The 18,722-nt window shown below is 39.5% G+C and overlaps 1 protein-coding gene across 4 annotated transcripts in view; it reads left to right on the forward strand.

The window, feature by feature from the left end:
• The window catches only part of SNRK (SNF related kinase), a 79,851-nt gene that overhangs the window by 40,402 nt on the left and 20,727 nt on the right, over positions 1 to 18,722 (forward strand). For all 4 annotated transcript variants that reach the window (XM_044933535.2, XM_025273018.3, XM_044933533.2 and 1 more), the window contains 2 exons: positions 14,538 to 14,679; positions 18,220 to 18,432. In XM_044933535.2, coding sequence (XP_044789470.1) covers positions 14,538 to 14,679; positions 18,220 to 18,432 — 355 coding nt within the window. The remainder of the gene's footprint in view (positions 1 to 14,537; positions 14,680 to 18,219; positions 18,433 to 18,722) is intronic.

Genomic DNA, 18,722 nt, shown 5'->3' on the forward strand with positions numbered 1-18,722 from the left:
CTGTGGCTAAGACTCGGCACTCCCAATGCAGGGGGCCTGGGTTCGAATCTTAGTCAGGGAACTAGATCCCACATGTCACAGCTAAGACCTGCTGCAGCCAAGTAAATATCTAAAAATAATAAAACTTGGCTTCCAACTGGAGTGTTGATAAAATCAGGCGCAGCGGAGCTATCATAAAGCACAGATGTAGCCACGTTCTGCTTTCCTCTCCTGCCTCACTCCTCAAGATGTTAGTTCAAATTACCTGACAGTTCTCTACTTTTAGAATGGCCTCTAGTTATGTCCCTTAGATCCAGCCACTGATCTTGTTCAGAACAAGAAAAAATCCTTAAAAAATAGAGCTCTAGGTGATTTTGAATGCAGATGAGTAGCTCTTACTGTGTAGATAGGAATTCACATCAGTGGACTATAGGGATTAGGCTTCTGCATCTCATACAAGAACAGAGGCCCTCGATTTTGTTACAGAACTCCTGGGAGCTGCACACTTGTGTAACAGTACTTGCTGTTCTGAGAAAGCATTCCCTTTAACATCAGTACTGGGTCCTGTGTCAGTTGCTAGTGACCGTAGTGGGAACTGCAAAGTGATTGCCTAAATCCTGCCCGTGGTAAGTGGTGCTATGAAAGGTGCGGGTCCCTGCCTTACCTGTAGCGGTTTTAGAACAGTCTATTCTTGTCGCTTGTTTCATGAGTCATGACTCATGGCTACTGATAAAAGAAAGCCAGAGGGAAAACATAGAGGGTTCTACCTAAAGCCTGCCTCCTCTGGTCGTCCCATTTTTGTTACTGTCTAATCCCTGTCCGTTTTTCTGCTGTCTAGATGATGCACTTCAAAAATGATTTTTCAGAAACCTTTCAGTAGTTGTGACATCTTCCCTTCTACACCCTTTGGCGGTTACGTTTCTCAGTGTAGCCATACTTTCATTGTTTTGTGTTCCTTTTGTTCTTTGGTTAGCCTGCCTGAGCGAACTTTGTAACACAGACTCCACTTCCAGCCCTAGAAACAGCGTAATTCAGTTGTATTAGGATGGATTGACCTACTGAGTGCTGGCAGATGAGACTTGAGTGCTCATTTTTGTCATCTTGTTTGCAGCTACCTTGGGAGCCAGTGAGGGCCCCAGTAGTTTCCCCCCTTTATACTTTCTTTAAAGTGTTTTTGTCTATGTGTTTGTCTGCACTGGGTCTTGGTTGTACCCCGAGAGATCTGTGACCTTCACTGTGACACGAGAACTCTCAGCTGGCGGTGTGTGATCCAGTTCCTTGACCTAGGGATCAAACCCAAGCCGCTGGTATTGGGAGTGCAGAGTCTTAGCCACTGGACCACCAGGGAAGTCCCTCCCATACTTTATACTAAAAAGACTTCGTTATCTTTCCGTCCCTTCCCCTTCCATGAGCTGAAAGTTTTTTTTTTTTTTTTTTTTAAACCACAGGAACTGTATTTGTGAAGTGATACTTTCTTTTTCTATTATTAACCAAGGGTCTATAGTTGGGTATGAAATAAAAACATGTTTCGGATAGTAGTATCAAAATTAAGTTTGATTTTTGAGAGAATTGTCATTTGTGTCCCTGTGGACCTTTAATATGAATAGACAGTTCTGTTAACCTTTTTTCTTTTTTAATGAAAATAAAGTCTGTGTTCTATACTCTCTTTCTTTCCCCACTTATCTCACTCCCTCAGTTGCAGACTTGGTGAATTCCTTTTGGTCCTGGGATCTCAAGCTGTAACTGTGATCTATACCTTGGGAGTTTGTAGTTATATTAGCAATTTTTTTTTAATGGAAAAGGTAATTTAAAATATCCACTAAAATGAATTTTTATTAAGCCAAGTACCATTTCCCTCCTCCATTTTGGGTTTAACAATCATTCTTGATTCTGTTTTAAATCCTCTTTCACCAGATGTCTACTCCTGGGGCCCTAACCCTTGAGTTATCACCCCTTTTTTTAAACCTGAGTTGCTAAAAGACCGTCCCTGTCCTCGGCCCCTCCCACCTCTGTTAGTTGCTCTTTTGTGTGTGGGCTTCATGCCTTCTTGAACTTGAATCTACCTTCTTTTTCTGTTACCTGCTGCCTGTTTCTCTGAATTAGGAGCCCTGGAAGAGTAAGGGTGTCTCTCATTGATTTCTGGCCTCACTGACCTGACAGCCGGCACAGGTAAACCAGAGTGGGGTGGCGGCAGCCTCCTTGGGAATGCTTTCTGTGTGCTGGGTGTGCCCTGAATACTTAGCGTGGATTCAATTCTAATCTTTTTAATGCCCACCACAGCTTTAAGAGGAAGTAACGATTCCCGTTTTAAAGATGGGTGACACATTTTTCAGCAACTTGGTTTAAGTCCTACTTTCATTTAGTGACTGTTTTTCTCTCTTTGCTTTGGCTGTTAGGATGGAAAAGTTAATGATTCAGAGACAAAAAGGAAGAAGAAGAGAAATAAAGATTCTGGGGGAAAAAAAGTAAATGGAATAAATGGTCCCTTGAATGATGTCTCCATGAGAAGTCATTTGCCCTTTCCAAAACTTGACCCCCTCAGTCACTCTGCTGTTCTTCTCCAGCTTCAATGCTTCAGACGTCATGGAGCTTTGTAAACTACTTGCCCTAGAATTGTATTGCTGAGTTTCTCAAGTTGTAAGCATTTCCATGTTCAGCAATTATTTGAGCCTGAACTAGAAACAGAACAGTGTATATATTTACATTATTTTTCTCCTTTGCTCTTCTAGACATGCCTTGCTTCATAACAAGCTGAGTGTGTTAGCTTGCTTGGGCAAATGGTCCTGAAGAGAACATTTCCAAATAATTATTGCTGTTGAGGTTACTATTTAACAGCAAAATAAGGTTTTTTAAACAAATTAAAATTTGGGGGTAATTATTAGTTGATATTTATATTATTTGTTATATTTTTAAATCCTTGGTTCTGTATAATTGTACTGTCAGATGTCATCTCCAGTTTAGCATAGAGAGAAAGTAAAAAGCCAAACTAGTTTAACCAGAGTATGAGCTGGCTAGAGAAATAGTACAGCCAAACTTACTTTATAAAAATGTTTGTTCTTTTTTTTTTTAACAATTTATATGGAAAAATATGAATTTGTTATACCTCATTTACATATGTGTTAATGATTAGGTTTGGTTATGGTAGTAGCATTAAACATTGTCAGTATTTTAAAGACGGGGGAAAGTTTTTAACTATCCTGATACTTATGTTTATGCATTTTATTGCAGTGTAAATGCTTAACAACGAGTTAGTTTCTGCCGTTCAGCGAAGCGGATCATCTTGTGTACACATGTCCCCTCCCTCGTGAGCCCCCTCCCACCCGCCTCCCACCCCAGCCCTCCAGGCATCGCAGGGCGCAGGCTGAGCTCCCCTGCTTTGCACAGGCCCCGCTGCTGGCTGTTGACACATGGCAGTGGTTGCGTCTCCCAGTCTCCCAGTTCGTCCCGCCCTCCTCTTCCCCTCTGTGTCCGCATGCCATTCTCTGGGTCTGGGATTCCTTTGCTGCCCTGGAACTAGGTTCATCAGTACTGTTTTTCTAGATTACACAGACGTGTTAATATGCGATGTGTGGTTTTCTCTTTTGAACTTACTTCATTCTGTACGACAGGCTCTAGGTCCATCCACATCTGTAAAGATGACCCAGTTTTGTTCCTTTTTATGGTTGAGTGGTATTCCATTGGACATATGTACCACATTTTCTTTATCCATTCATTTGTCGATGGACATCTGGGTTGTTTCCATGTCTTGCTGTAGTAAATGGTGCTGCAGTTATGGTTTTATGCCCAGAAGTGGGATTGCTTGGTCATATGGGAGTTTTATTTTTAGTTTTTTTGAGAAACCTCCATACTGTTCTCCAGAGCCCTTGTATCAATTAGTGCAAGACTGTTGCCTTTCCTCCACACCCTCTCCAGCATTGTTTGTAGATTTAAAAAAATACTTCTGTGTCTTCATCGCTGTGGGAGGGCTTTCTGGAGTTAGAGGAAGCGGGAATTGACTCTGTTGCGGTGCTGGGCTGCTTGTGGTGGCCTCTCGTTGCGGAGCGCGGGCTCAGTAGCTGTGGTGCACAAGCGTAGCTGCTCTGTGGCGTATGGGGTCTTCCCAGACCAGGGATGGCATCTGTGTGCCTGCATTGGCAGGCAGATTCTTGATCCCTGGACCACCAGGGAGTCCCTGTGTGCAGAGTTTTGGATGGTGGCCATTCTGACTAGTGTGACGTGATACTTCACTGTAGTTTTTATTGGCATTTCTATAATAATTAGTGATGTTGGGCATTGTTTTATGTGCCTCTTGGCCATCTGTGTGTCGTCTTTGGAGGAAAGTCTGTTTACCACTTCTGCCCATTTTTGATTGGGTTGTTTATTGTTTTCAAAAATTTTGTTTTTTTGCTATTGAGCTACATGAACTGTTTGTATATTTTGGAGATAAATTGTCTGTTGCTTCATTTGCAAATATTTTCTCCCATTCTGAGGGTTGTCTTTTCATCTAGTTTATGGTTTCCTTTGCTGTGCCGAAGAGTTTAATTAGGTCCCATTTGTTAATTTTTGTTTTTATTTTCATTATTCTAGGTGGTGGGTCAAAAAGGATCATGCTGTGATTTATGTCAGAAACTATTCTGCCTATATTTTCCTCTAAGAGTTTTATAGTGTCTGGTTTTACATTTATGTCTTTTACCCGCTTTGAGTTTGTTTTTGTGTATAGTGTTTGGGAGTGTTCTGATTTCATTCTTTTTACATGTAGCTGTCCAGTTTTCCCAGCACTGCTTACTGAAGAGACTGTCTTTTCTCCATTGTATGTTTTTGCCTCCTTTGTCTTAGGTTAATTGACCGTAGATTTATTTCTGGACTTTCTGTCCTGTACCATTGATCTATATTTGTTTTTCTGTCAATACCATACTGTCTTGATTACTATAGCTTTTATAGTACAGTCTGAAATTGGGGAGCCTGATTCCTCTAGCTCTTTTTTCTTTCTCAAGATTCCTTTGGCTATTTGGGGTCTTTTGTGTTTCCATATAAATTGTAGAATTTTTTATTTTAATTCTGTGCAAAGGTGCCATTGGTAATTTGATAGGGATTGCATGGAATCTGTAAATTATTTTGGGTAGTATAGTCATTTTCACAATATTGATTCTTTGAGTCCAAGAACGTGGTATATATCTCCATCTGTTTGTATCATCTTTGATTTCTTTCATGAGTCTTTTATAGTTTTTTGAGTATAGGTCTTTTGCCTCCTTAGGTAGGTTTATTCTTAGGTATTTTATTCTTTTTGTTGTGGTGGTAAATGGGATTGTCTCCTTAACTTCTCTTTCTGATCTTTCATTGTTAGTGTCTAGGAGTGCAAGAGATTTCTGTGCGTTAATTTTGTATCCTGCAACTTTACCAGATTCGCCGATTAGCTCTAGTAGTTTTCTGGCATTATCTTTAGAATTTTCAGTGTCATTTCATCTGCAGTGACAGTTATACCTTTTCTTATTTGGATTCCTTTTATTGCTTTTTCTTTTCTGATAGCTGTGGCTGGGACTTCTAAAGCTGTGTTGAGTAATAGTGGTGAGAGTGGAGATCCTTGTCTTGTTCCTGATTTTAGAGGAAACGCTTTCAGTTTTTCACCACTGAGAATATTTACTCTGGATTTGTTGTCTATGGCCTTTATTATGTTGAGGTAGATTCCCTCTCTGCCTTTTTTCTGGAGAGTTTTTGTTTTTTTTTTTTTTTCAATCATAAATGGGTATTGAATTTTGTCAAGTTTTTTCTGCATCTATTGAGATCATCTCATTTTTATTGTTTAATCTGTTAATATGGTGTATCACATTGATTGATTTGCATATATTGAAGAATCTTTGCATCCCTGGGACAAATCCCACTTGATTGTGCTGTATCATTCTTTCATTGTATCATTAGATTTTTTTGAGGATTTTTTTGTCCATGTTCATCAAGAATATTGGTCTGTAGTTTTCTTTCTTTGTGATATCTGTGTCTGTTTTGATATTATGGGATGGTGGCTTTGTAGAATGAGTTTGGAAGTGTTCCTCCCTCTGCAGTTTTTGCAAAGAGTTTGAGAAAGATGGGTGTTAGCTCTTCTCTAAATGTTTGATAGAATTCACCTGTGAAACCATTTGGTCCTGGACTTTTGTATGTTGGAAGTTTTGATAATAGTTTCAAATTCATTGCTTGTGATTGATCTGTTTATACTTTCTAGTTCTTCCCAGTTCAGTATTGGAAAGTTGTACCTTTCTGAGAATTTGTCCATTTCTTTAAGGTTGTCCATTTTATTGGCATATAGTTGCTTGTAGTAGTCTCATGACTGTATTTCTGCCATGTCAGTTCTGATTTCTCCTTGTTCATTTCTAATTTTATTGATTTGAGGTCCCCCCCCCACCTTTTTTTTTTTTTTGATGATTCTGGCTAAAGGTTTATCAGTTTTATTTATGATCTCGAAGAACCAACTTTTAGTTTTACTGATATTTGCTATTGTTTTCTTTATTTCTGTTTCATTTTTTCTACTCTGATCTTTATGATTTCTTTCCTTTAGTAACTTTGGGTTTTGTTTTTCTTTCTCTAGTTGCTTTAGGTGTAAAATTAGATTGTTTATTTGAGGTTTTTCTTGTTTCTTGAATTGCTGTAAACTTCCTCTTAGAACTGCTTTTGCTGTGTCACACAGGTTTTGGGCCATCATTAGGGTCATATTTTCATTGTCATTTGCTTGTATTTTTAATTTTTTTTTATTCCTTCAGTGATCTCTTGGTTGTTCAGCAGTGCACTGCTTAGCCTTCATGTGTTTGTATTTTTTACAGTTTTTTTTTTTTTTTTTTCCTGTGATGATTTCTAATCTCATAGCATTGTGGTAAAAAAAAAATAATGCTTGATACGATTTCAGTTGTCTTAAATTTTTCAAGGCTTGATTTGTGATTCCAGATGTGATCTGTTCTGGAGGATGTTCTTTGTGCACTTGAGCAGGAAGTGTATTCTGCCCTTTCAAGTGGAATGTCCTATAAATATCAAATCTGTCTGGTCTACCTTGTCATTTAAGGTTGTGTTTCCTTATTTTCTGTCTGGATTATCTGTCCATTGGTGTAAGTGGGGTGTTGAAATCCCCCTCCACTATTATTGTAAAGTCTATTTTATCTAAGGTTATTATGACTCCAGCTTTGTTTTGATTCCCATTTGCATGAAATGTCTTTTTCCATCCCCTCATTTTCAGTTTGTATATGTCTCTGGTTCTGAAGTAAGTCTCTTGTAGATGTACATATATATGGATATTGTTTTGTATCCATTCAGCCAGTCTTTTTTTTTTTTTGATTGGAGCATTTAATCCATTTACAGTCAAGGTATTTATCAGTATGTATGTGCCTGTTACCATTTTAAAAATAGTTTTGGTTTGTTTTTATGTTTTTTTTCCTTCTCTTATCTTTCTGCCTAGAGCAGTTCCTTTAGCATTTGTAGTAAAGCTGGTTTGTGGTGCTAAAGTCTCTTAGCTTTTGCTTGTCTGTAAAGCTTTTGATTTCTCTCTGCCACTCTCTGGCCTGCATAATTTCTGCTGAAAATCAGCTGATAACCTTATGGGGATTTCCTTGTATGTCATTTGTTGCTTTTCCCTTGCTGTTTAATACTTTTTCTTTGAATTTAATTGTTGTTAGTTTGACTATTGTACATCTCGGTGTGTGTCTCCTTGGGTTTATCCTGCATGGCAGAAGTCGCTAGCCCTGGTGCTTGTCTGCGGCCTGTTAGTAACCCAGATGCGCATGCAGAGCTTCCCCTGGTAGTAACCCAGATGCACATGCAGAGCTTCCCCTGCCGCTCCCATTGCTCACGTGACCGCCTGGATCACCTCCTCCCCCACAGTCCATGGAAAAATTACCTTCAGTGAAGCTGGGCCTGGTGCCAGAAAGGGCTGGAAACCCCTGCTGTATGGGACTCTCTGTGCTTCCTGAGCTTGGGCGGCTGTCTCTTTGCTCATGTTAGGAAAGTTTGCATCTGTGACCTCTTCAGATGTTTTCTCAGACTCTTTCTCTTCCTCGGGGGCCCCTGCCATTTGAATGGTGGTTCGTTTAATGTTGTCCCAGAGGTCTCTGAGACTGTCTTCAAGTCTTGTCTTTTTTATAAATTCTGCTCCTCAGCAGTTATTTCGACATTCTGTCTTCCAGCTCACTTATTTGTTCTTCTGCCTCAGTTATTCTGCTGTTGATTTCTTTTGATGTGTTTTTCATTTTAGTTATTGTGTTGTTTATCACTGTTTGTTTATTCTTTTGTTCTTATAGGTCCTTGTTACACATTTCTTATATTTTCTCCATCTGTGTCTCCATTCTGTTTCTGAAATTTTGGATCATCTTTGCTGTCATTTCTGTTAATTCTTTTTCAGGTAGCTTGCCTGTTTCCTCTTCCTTTATTTGATCTTGTAGGTGTTTACCTTATTCTCTCATCAGTGACCTGTGTTTTTGTCATCTCACTCTTTTGATGGGTGGAGCTGTGTTCCTGTCTTAGTGTCTTAAGTGTCTTAGTGTTTGGGTTGAGGCATTCAGCGCTGGAGTTTGCAGGCGGTTGGGTAGAGCCAGGTTTGGCTGTGGAGGCAGGGTCTTGCTGAGGGTGGGGCCTAGGCTCAGGACCCCTGTGCAGGGGAATAGGTCCTTGTGGGGGAGGTGCAGGGGGCGGAGCTTAGGTTCTATGTAGCTGGAAGGGAGGGGTTTGGCCCAGGACCCCAGCAGGCTTGCCAGGACCCAAGCAGGTGTGGAAAATGCTGTCTGGCTCCCCTCTAATTCCCCAATCCCCTGAAGGTCTTCCCCCATCCTTGCTGATCATCTTACAGTGAGTGGGCACCCTGAACGTGGGAAGCCTGCCCCTGCCCCAGCTGCCCCTTAGGGGCTCCCACCCATCTCACCTCTACTTTCCCTCCCCCTCTCCCTGCCTCCCATTATCCCCCAGGATGCACAAGGCTGGAGAGGGCCTCGGAGGACCCAGCAGGCCCCCCAGGGCTTGAGTGGGCAGCGGAAGCACTGGCCCCATTCCCTTCTGGTCCTCCAGCCCCCTGAGATCCCCCCTTTTTCGTGATGTCCTCACCATGAGTGAGCCCCTTCAAGCCTGCCTCAGCCGTCCCTCAGGGTTGCTGGTCCCACCGTTTCCGTTTCCCTCCCCTCCCAACCCCCTGAATTCCACCTGGTCATGAAGGGGGTTCCTCCTGTCCACTTAGGTGTCCAGGTTCCTGCATCAGTGCCTTGTAGTGCCCTGGTTGTGAGGAGACACAAACTCTGCATCTTCCTACCTGCCGTCGTGACTCCGCCTCAGTGCTTATGCATTTTTATTGTAAGCACTTTAAAATCGCCTCCTCCTTGGGGAGGAGACAGCTAAGTATACATTATAAACAAAAATGTGAATTTCCATCCTTGTGTAATGAAGGTCAGGGGAAGGTTTACTTTACAGTTAATTTCTAGATTATGACCATTGTGTGCCGTGAAGGACACGTTTGAAGGGAGAATCATTGTAATCGCCACTTGTTCTCAGTGGCTTGAAGGTTGGAGCAGGTGACCAGAAACAGCAGGTTCACGTTGTGCAAATCTGGTTTCAGGTAAACATCAGCTGTATGGTTTTCTTTAAAAATCGTAATAAGGTATTCCTAGAGAATGGCACCCCACTCCAGTATTCTTGCCTGGAAAATCCCATGGACGGAGGAGCCTGGTAGGCTGAAGTCCATGGGGTCGTTGAGAGTCGGACACGACTGAGCGGCTTCACTTTCATTTTCCACTTTCCACTTTCGTGCATTGGAGAAGGAAGTGGCAGCCCACTCCAGTGTTCTTGCCTGGAGAATCCCGGGGATGGGGGAGCCTGGTGGGCTGCCGTCTATGGGGTTGCACAGGGTCGGACACGACTGAAGCAACGCAGCAGCAGCAGCACCAGAGCTGAGGTTAGAAATTCTTCTCACTGAATATTTTAGAAACAGGTGCAAGTAGCCACCATTTCTGATTGTTGACTTTGAGTGAAGATGGCCCTTTGGGTTCCAGAATCAAGATAAAGAAATGCGGTTCAGTGAGTGGAGTGGAATCCTAAGCTGCCTGGTGTCCTGGGGCAGTAAAATAATTCATGCATCCAGCGAGTAATGCCAGGTGACCTCCTGGGGACACTGCAGAGCCAGAGGTTTGAACTGAGGGATCCTCAGGTCCCTTCATTCTCATTTTTATAAATGTTTTATTTTTAGTAGATTTCCCCATCTCCTTCAATAATTTCTACTGGGAAAATTAATAAAATTTATTGTACATATAGAAAAATCACAGCGTGTGTAACTTTTGGGTTTCTGCATTTATTGCCCTTTTTGTTTAGCTTGGACCAAGGAAAAGATTTTATTAACAAGTTTTAATTCCCATGGAACCTACATAATTTTGAGTGTTTAACCTTAAGTAAAAACAGCAGTTGAGTGTTAACAGATGCGGTGACCAAGGCCATGTGCCCTGCCACTTGCTCTCTCCTAAGCTTTTCGTGGTCTAGAAAGCTTCTTGAATTGATGTTGTGTTACTTGGACGTTGATATTATCATGTCTACGCTTTTAGTTTTTGGATGAAATGAATGACTTATGATGTCCTTCCTAAATGGAGTCATTCTTTTTCCATCTCAGTGATGGCTTCATTTTTTATTTAGTGGCAAGAAGTAGCGGGTTATTTGTTATTATAGGAGTTAGTGTAATGCAGGGGTTTTGAAAGTCCTCAGATTATCAGCTGGTCCAGCTTTAAAACTAGTACAGGCGCCTGTGCAGGAGATTAGCCAGATGATTACTCAGCCTTTCCTGAAATACTTAGAGTGGTAAGAAACGCACTGACTTTTCCAGTGTTCTCATGGCAGCATCTGTATTGAAGTCAGGTGAGCCCTCCCGGTTGCTTATACCTTCAATCCCAGTTCTTTCCTCTGAAGTCATGCATAACCAGTCTTTCTCCTCATTGACATCCCAGCCCAGGAAAATTTTTCTCTTCATGAGCTTTAATTTTCTTGTCTGTCACATGATTTGGTTACCTAACCAGGATTGAGGTTTAAGAACAACCCGGACAATTGTGACCTTAGGCAAAACCCTTTTCATGTTTCAGAGTATTAGTATCTTAGTTTTATCTCTGGTGTATAATGTAATGGGAAAAATGGCAGTGTGTGTCCATAGATTTGGGAATCCTGATAGGTACTTAAAGTTTTTATTCTTGTCACTATTCATTTCTTCATTGAACATTTATTGACTGTTCGCTATGTGCCTGACACTTGGATCTTAAGTGAATATAAAAACAGAGTAAGACAGATACCGTCTCTGCCTGATTGGGGCTTAACTTCTCTTCCCTAGATCTTTTTAATTTGAGTTATAAATGTTTTTTTAAAACTTCTATTTTCTTTGAGTTTTTTTATAGTTATTGGAGTAAAGTTGATTGACCTTGTTGTACTAGTGATTTAGTTATACATATCAACTCTCTTTTCAGATTCCTTTCCTATATAGCTTATTACAGAGGATTGAATAGAATTCCTCATGCTGTATAGTAGATCCTTAGTGATTATCTGTTATATGTGTGTGTGTATATTTGTGTGTATACGTTAAACCCAGCCTCCTAATTTTTCCCTCCCCTCCATCTTTCCCCTTTGGTAACCTTAAGTTTGTTTTCTGAAACTGTGAATCTCTCTCTGTTTTGTAAGTTCATTTGTATTATTCTTTGGATTCCACATAAAAGTGATATTACATGATGCTTATCTTTGTCTGACTTATTTACTGTGATGATGTCCAGGTCTATTCAAGTCACTGCAAGTGGCATTATTGTTTGTTTATGACTAAGTAATAGTCAGTTGTAATATATATGCACCACATCTTCTTTAGTAATCTAGCGATGGGTACTTAGGTTGTTTCTGTCTCTTGGCTATTGTAAATAGTTTGCAAAAAACACATGGGATTGCATGTATCTTTTAAAAGTATGGTTTTCTCCAGATTTATGCCCAGGATTGCTGGAACATTCGGTATTTCTGTTGTTAGTTTTTCAAAGAACCTCAGTACTATTCTCCATAGCGACTGTTATCAATTTACATTCCCATCAACAATGTAGAAAGGCTACCTTTTCTTCACACCCTCTCCAACATTTATTGTTGTAGACTTTCTGATGATGGCCATTCTGACTGATGTGAGGTGATACTTTAATTAGTTTTGATTTACATTTCTCTAATAATTAGTGATGTTGAGCATCTTTTCATGTGTTTTGGACATCTGTATGTCTTCTTGGGAGAAATCTATTTAGATCTTCTGTCCATTTTTTATTTTTTTAATATATTGAATTGCATGAGCTGTTTGTATATTTTGGAAGTTAATCTCTTGTTGGTCAGATCATTTGCAAATGTTTTCTCCCATTCTGTGGATTGTCTTTTTTTTTTTTTTTTTACGATTTCCTTTAAGTTTAATTAGATCCCCCCCCTTTTTTTTTTCATTACTCTAGGAGGTGGATCCAAAAAGATTTTCCTGCAATTTATGCCAAAGAGTGTTCTCATATTTCCTTCTAAGACTTTTATAGTATTCAGCCTTATATTTAGATCTTTTATCCATTTTGAGTATATTTTTGTGTGTGGTGTTAAAGAGTGTTCTGATTTCATTCTTTTAGGCGTAGCTGTCCAGTTTTCCGAGCACCGCTAATTGGAGAGACTGTCTTTCCTCCATTGTGTGTTCTTGCCTTCTTTGCCATGGATTCATTGACCATAGGTACATGGGTTTATTTCTGGACTTTCAGTCCTGCTGATCTATAAGCCTGTCTTTGTGCCAGGTACCATATGGTTTTGATTATTGTGTCTTTATAGTATTGTCTGAAGTCAGAAAGCTTGATCCCTCCAGCTCTGTTTTTCTTTCTCATGACTGCTTTGGTTTTTTGGGATCTTTTGTGTTTCCACATACATTTTAAGATTTTTTGTTCTAGATCTGAAAAAAATGGCATAGGTAATTCAGTAAGGATTGCATTCAGTCATTTTGACAATATTGTTCTTCCAATCCAAGAACATGGCATATCTTTCCACCTGTGTCATCTTTGATTTCTTTCATCATTGTTTTATAGTTTTCAGATTATAGATCTCCTGTTTCTTTATGTAGGTTTATTCCTAGGTGTTCCTCTTTTTGATGCGATGGTAAGTGAGATTGTTGCCTTAATTTCTCTTTCTGATCTTGTGTTGTTAGTGTATAGAAATGCAGGAGGTTTCTGTGTATTAGTTTTGTATCTGCAACTTTACTGAATTCATTGATGAGCTCTAGTAGTATTCTCGGGCATATTTAGGATTCTCTGTGTGTGATACCATCTCAGCTGCAAGCAGGGACAGTTTTACTTTGTTTCCAACTTGTATCCCCTTTTTCTTCTCTGATTCTTATGGCTAGGTCTTCCAAAACTTGAATAAAAGTGGCAAGAGTAGACATCCTTGTCTTGGTCCTGATCTTAGAGGAAATGCTTTCAGCTTTTCACTGTTGAGAAGGATGTTATCTGTGTGTTTGTCATAAATGGCCTTTATTATGTTGAGGTAGGTTCTCTCTGTGCCCACTTTCTGGAGAGTTTTTATCATAAATGAGTGTTGGATTTTGTCAGGAGCTTTCCCTTGGATCTACTGAGATGATCATCTGGTTTTCTTCAGTTTGTTAGTGTGGTATATTACATAGATTGATTTGTGAATATTGAAAAATCTTTGCATCCCTGGGATAAATTCTACTTGATCATTGTTGAATTCAGTTTGCTAGTATTTTGTTGAGAATTTTTGTATCTGTGTTTATCAGTGATACTGGCCATGATTTTCTTTCCTGTGATATCTTTTCCTGGTTTTGGTATCAAGGTGATCTTGGCCTCTTAGAATGAGTTTGGGAGTTTTCCTTTCTCAGGAATATTTTGAAATATTTTCTGAAGGACAGATGTTAACTCTTCTCTAAATGCTTGCTGTAATTCACCTGTGAAGCCATCTGTTCCTGGACCTGTGTTTGGGAGCTTTTGGTTTTTTTAATCACGGTTTCAGTTTCATTATTTGTTATTGGTCTGTACATATTTTCTGTTTCTTCCTGGTTCAGTCTTGGAAGATGGTGCCTTTCTAAGGGTTTGTCCACTTCTTTTAGGTTATGCCTTTTATTGGCAGACACCTGTTTACAGTAGTCTCTTGTGATCCTTTGTATTTTATGGTGTCTGTTATAACTTTTCCTTTTTCATTTCTAATTTTATTGATTTGAGCCTTTTTCATTTTTTCCTTTTCTGGTTAAAGGTCCATCAATTTTCTTTATCTTTTCAAAGAACCAGGCTTTAGTTTTATTGATCTTTGCTATTATTTTCTTCATTCCTGTTTCATTTATTTCTGACCTGATCTTGATGATTTCTTTCCTTCTACTTTTTTGGTTTGTTTTCTGAAGTAAGATTGTCTTGCTTTGAACTTCCTTCTTGGAACTGCTATTGCTGCGTCATGTTGGTTTTGGATCATCGTTTTCATTTTCACTTGTTTCTAGGTTTTTTGCCTGTTCAAAATAAAATAAACTTGTAGTCTACTTTTATTCCTCTGAATGTTTTTAGTTTTCTTATTGATTTAGTATTTAACAGTGTGTCTTTGATTTGCAGATATATGGAGTCTGGGAGTGATCCTTTTCATGTTGGTGTGTGGGCAGCCACCCTTCCAAGAGGCCAATGACAGTGAAACATTGACCATGATCATGGATTGCAAATACACAGTACCATCCCACGTGTCTAAAGAGTGTAAAGAGTAAGTAAAAATTATAAAAAGTACATGTGTATCTTCGTTCATTTTAACTTTTGAACCCTTTTAACTTTCTGCTCTTGGTAAGGGTGTTCTGGGAATTAACCCCAGAATATGATTTGAAATTTAACGTTGGAGAACATAATGTATTAGTCTGTGTTTCAAATAAGCTAGTTTTCAAGAAACGCATTATATGCCTCCTCAGTCTCCAGGACTGGTGGGTTACTTTCACTTGAAGAATTGCAGTAAGAACTACTTTCTGTTTTTGCTCCTGGAATTATTTAAAGCTCCAGAGAAGAGTTAGGGGATTTGCTTTCCTGAAATAGACTATCAACACACCATTTTTGGGTTTACAGAGAGTGCCTCATAATTTTATTCATGTACTCCTCCCCGCATTTGACTAAGAGCTCTGTTTGGTTCATGTGACTATAGGAAGAGTACATGCAAGCTGATTATTTGGAATTTAAAGTACTATATATAGCACTGTGATGTATATAGTGATAAATTCATAATGAAATAAAAAAACTGTTGGAAGTTCAGTATTTCGTTAAAGTTTTTAGTTTCTCCCATCATTATTTTTAAATGAAGGAAAGTCTGATAGTTTGAGGAATCTTCTCTGCAAGTGGATCCCTATCTTAGGCTGTAGTTAAGAACTTAGGAATTCAAACTCTCAAGATTCAAATACTAGTTTCTCAGTTTACTAATGATGTGAGAATGGTGGCATCTACCTTACAGGTTATTGTGGAAATGAAATGAATTAATGTATATAAAGCTGTAGCTCAGACTTGGCACGTAAGTAGCACTCAGAATGAGTATTGGTGGTATCATCATCATCATCCTTATGCCCTGACTGTTACTGTTCTCCATCCCAGGAAGCAGGCTGTTGTCTGTGGGTGTATGTTGTGTGTGTGTGTTAGATGTTTGTCTTTCAGGAGTGTCTTCATAGCCCCTTCTGAGAAAAAACAGAGTAAGTTATTTTTATGATGACATATATCATTGAGAAGAACGGTTAAAATGTATATGTGATAAAGTGAGCACCTTTGTACCCAGTAGCCAGCTCAAGAAAAGAAACAATTCAAATATTTTAGAAGCCTCTTCTTGGCAGCTCCTTCTCAGAGGGATTATCTTTAAATAATCATAGGGCCATTCAGTTTCTCCTTTTTCCTGTGTCAGTTTTGCTGTTTTGTTTTTTAAGGAACTTACCATTTTATCTAAATTATCACATTTCTTGGCCTCAAGTATTCATAACATCCTCTACTTATATTTTTAAAGCCCATAGACTAGTGGATTTGCTGTCCTTTTTTCATTCTAGTATTGACTTTTTTGCCTTCTTCTATTTTTGCTTTCTCTGTTTTTGTCTTGATCAGGCCTGCCTGAGGTTTGTTCATTTTAATGTTGCTAAGAGCTGTCTTTTGTTTTTCTTGATTTGCTGTTGTATTTTTTTGCTTGTTTGTTTTATGCTACTGATATTCTTTTGTCTGTTATTTCCTGCTACCTATTTAATGGGCTAGTTCTTTTTTCCATTTTCTTATGTTGACTATTCCATAAATTTTTCTTTTCTAATGTAGTAGTTCAGCACCATTTTACCTGCATCCTGCTAGTTTTGATTTATAGTCCTTCTGTTATTCAGTTCTGATTGTTGTCTAGTTTCCATGTGTTTATCTAACCCATTACTTTTAGAAGGATATTTTAAATTTCCAAACGTGTAAGAGTTTTACTAATCAGCTTTTTGTTATTCATTTCTAACTTAATTGCATTGTGATCCAAGGCTAGAGTCTATATGGTACTAGTTTTTATTAAATTGGTAAGGCTTGCTTTTGGATTAGCATGGAGTCAGTTTTTGTAAATAATCCTTTTATTCTGGAAAAGAGTGTACACTTTGTAATTGTTGGGGTCAGACTTCTGTATAAATCCTTAAGACTAAGCTTGTTAATTATACTGTTCAAAATATTTAAATCCTTTCCTAGTTATTTCACGGCTTAGTCTACCACTTGATGAGATATTCTTCCACTGTATAGAAAGGTATCATAGGCAAATAAAAATATTTATTACTCCCATTAATACAACACACTCAGCTTATTTTTTTGTACTTGGAAGTCTGTCAGTTTTTGCTTTTGGTGTTTTGGGGGGAACAGTATTAAATCCAGACAAGTTGAAAACTGTTGGGTCTTCCTGGTGAGTTGAACCTTTGTATCACTGTCTATCTCTAATAATGCTTTGGGCCTTAAAGTCAGTCTGTGTCATCTAGTTGTAGCTGATCACACCAGTCTTCTTTTGGTTAGCAGTCATGTGCTATATAGTTTTCCGTTCTTTAAATCTTTTATTGTCTTGTTTTTAGGTACATATTGTGTTTTAGCAACCAGGAGCTAGAATTTTGATTGCTACCATCTAACCATGTGAGCATTTTGTCTTTTAATTGGAGAGGCATTCGATGTATTATTGTACTCACTGATAGATGGAGATGTATTTGAAGTCTGCATTCTTAATTTGCCATCCTGTCTTTAAGTTCTCGCAGTGGAACTTTGTTTCCATTGCATTTTTTTTTTTTTTTGATTGGGAGGTCAGGTTTCTTGTAAGTTATAGTCCCTACACAAAGACTTTGTATTCACTTTCCTCCGAGTTACCCAGGGGCATTTCCACCCTGAAACCTCTTAAAAGTAACTTTTTCTCTGTGTGTACCACACACATTTAGTGTCATTAATTTGGACCACAAACCTTTGTGAGGATCAGCTTGTACCTAGAAGTTCTTAGAGGAAACTCCCCTGTCCCCCTCCACAGCAGTGTTGAGGCAAGCAGGTTTCCATCTTGACATCTTAGCAGGAGATGTGTTTATCACCTCTCATTCCTCCCCACACTGAAGCTGGGTCCCAGCTCTTTGCTACGTTCTGGTTGTACTTCTCACCTTCGGGAGGCTCTGCACAATCATTATATTCTGCATATATTCTGTTTTGAGTTACTCAGTGCAGAAGCAGGAAAAATCTGAACAAGGCCAGCTTTGTCATTTGCTCCCAAGAGTCTTACTTTTACTCTATTTTTACTTGCTGAGTAGTTCGTCCATCTCTCCGTCCTTCTATCTTTTCCTCCTTTCCTTCATCCTTCCTTCCTTCTTGCCAACACAATGCCCTTAAACAGAATATATGTCTAAAGGTAGATGACACTTTGGTCGCTTTGATCAGGATGGTCGTTCATTCTTCTGGAAACAAGCTAGCTCAGCGCCCTGCTCTGTGTTGCTGGCTGTTATATCAGGTTCTGGCACCACTGCCCAGTTAACTCAGGGGCAGATGTTGATGTCTCGTGTTAATCCTAGATGATAGGAAACTGCATTTGTGTGTTTGGCTTCACTCTATCTGGTGGTTATGATTTTTTATTCCATGAATCTGATGGCACCAAATTTCCTTCATTCCTATCAGCCCCACCATCAGCACTGGTGAACCTAATGAAATTGATGGTATAAGTTTAGGAAACAGTTTTGAAAAATATAGTAGCTCACCATTACTCATCCCTGCCAGGACTTTGCTTTAACAATGGACTTACCTTCCTTTCCAGCCTGATCACACGAATGCTGCAGAGAGATCCCAAGAGGAGGGCCTCTTTAGAAGAGATTGAAAACCATCCTTGGCTTCAAGGAGTGGACCCTTCCCCAGCCACGAAGTATAACATCCCGCTCGTGTCGTATAAAAACCTGTCGGAAGAGGAGCACAACAGCATCATCCAGCGCATGGTGCTTGGGGACATTGCGGACCGCGACGCCATCGTCGAGTATGTCGGCGCTCGCCAGCACAGGGCCGAGGGGCTAGGGTTATTAGGCTGGGCCCTTTATTTTATAAAATAAGATTGTCTTAAACTTTTGTTGATTTATTTATTTTTGGCTGTGCTGGGGCTTCATTGCTGCGTGGGCTTTTCACTAGTTGCAGAAAGCAGGGACTGCTCTCTAGTTGAGGTGCATGGGCTTCTCAAATGGTGGCTTCTCTTGTTGTGAGCGCAGGCTCCAGGACTCCTGGGCTCAGTAGTTGCTGGCTGAGCCTGGTTCCCAGGCTCTAGAGCACAGG

Source organism: Bubalus bubalis, chromosome 21 (genome assembly GCF_019923935.1).
Source record: "Bubalus bubalis isolate 160015118507 breed Murrah chromosome 21, NDDB_SH_1, whole genome shotgun sequence".
Lineage (NCBI taxonomy): Eukaryota > Metazoa > Chordata > Mammalia > Artiodactyla > Bovidae > Bubalus > Bubalus bubalis.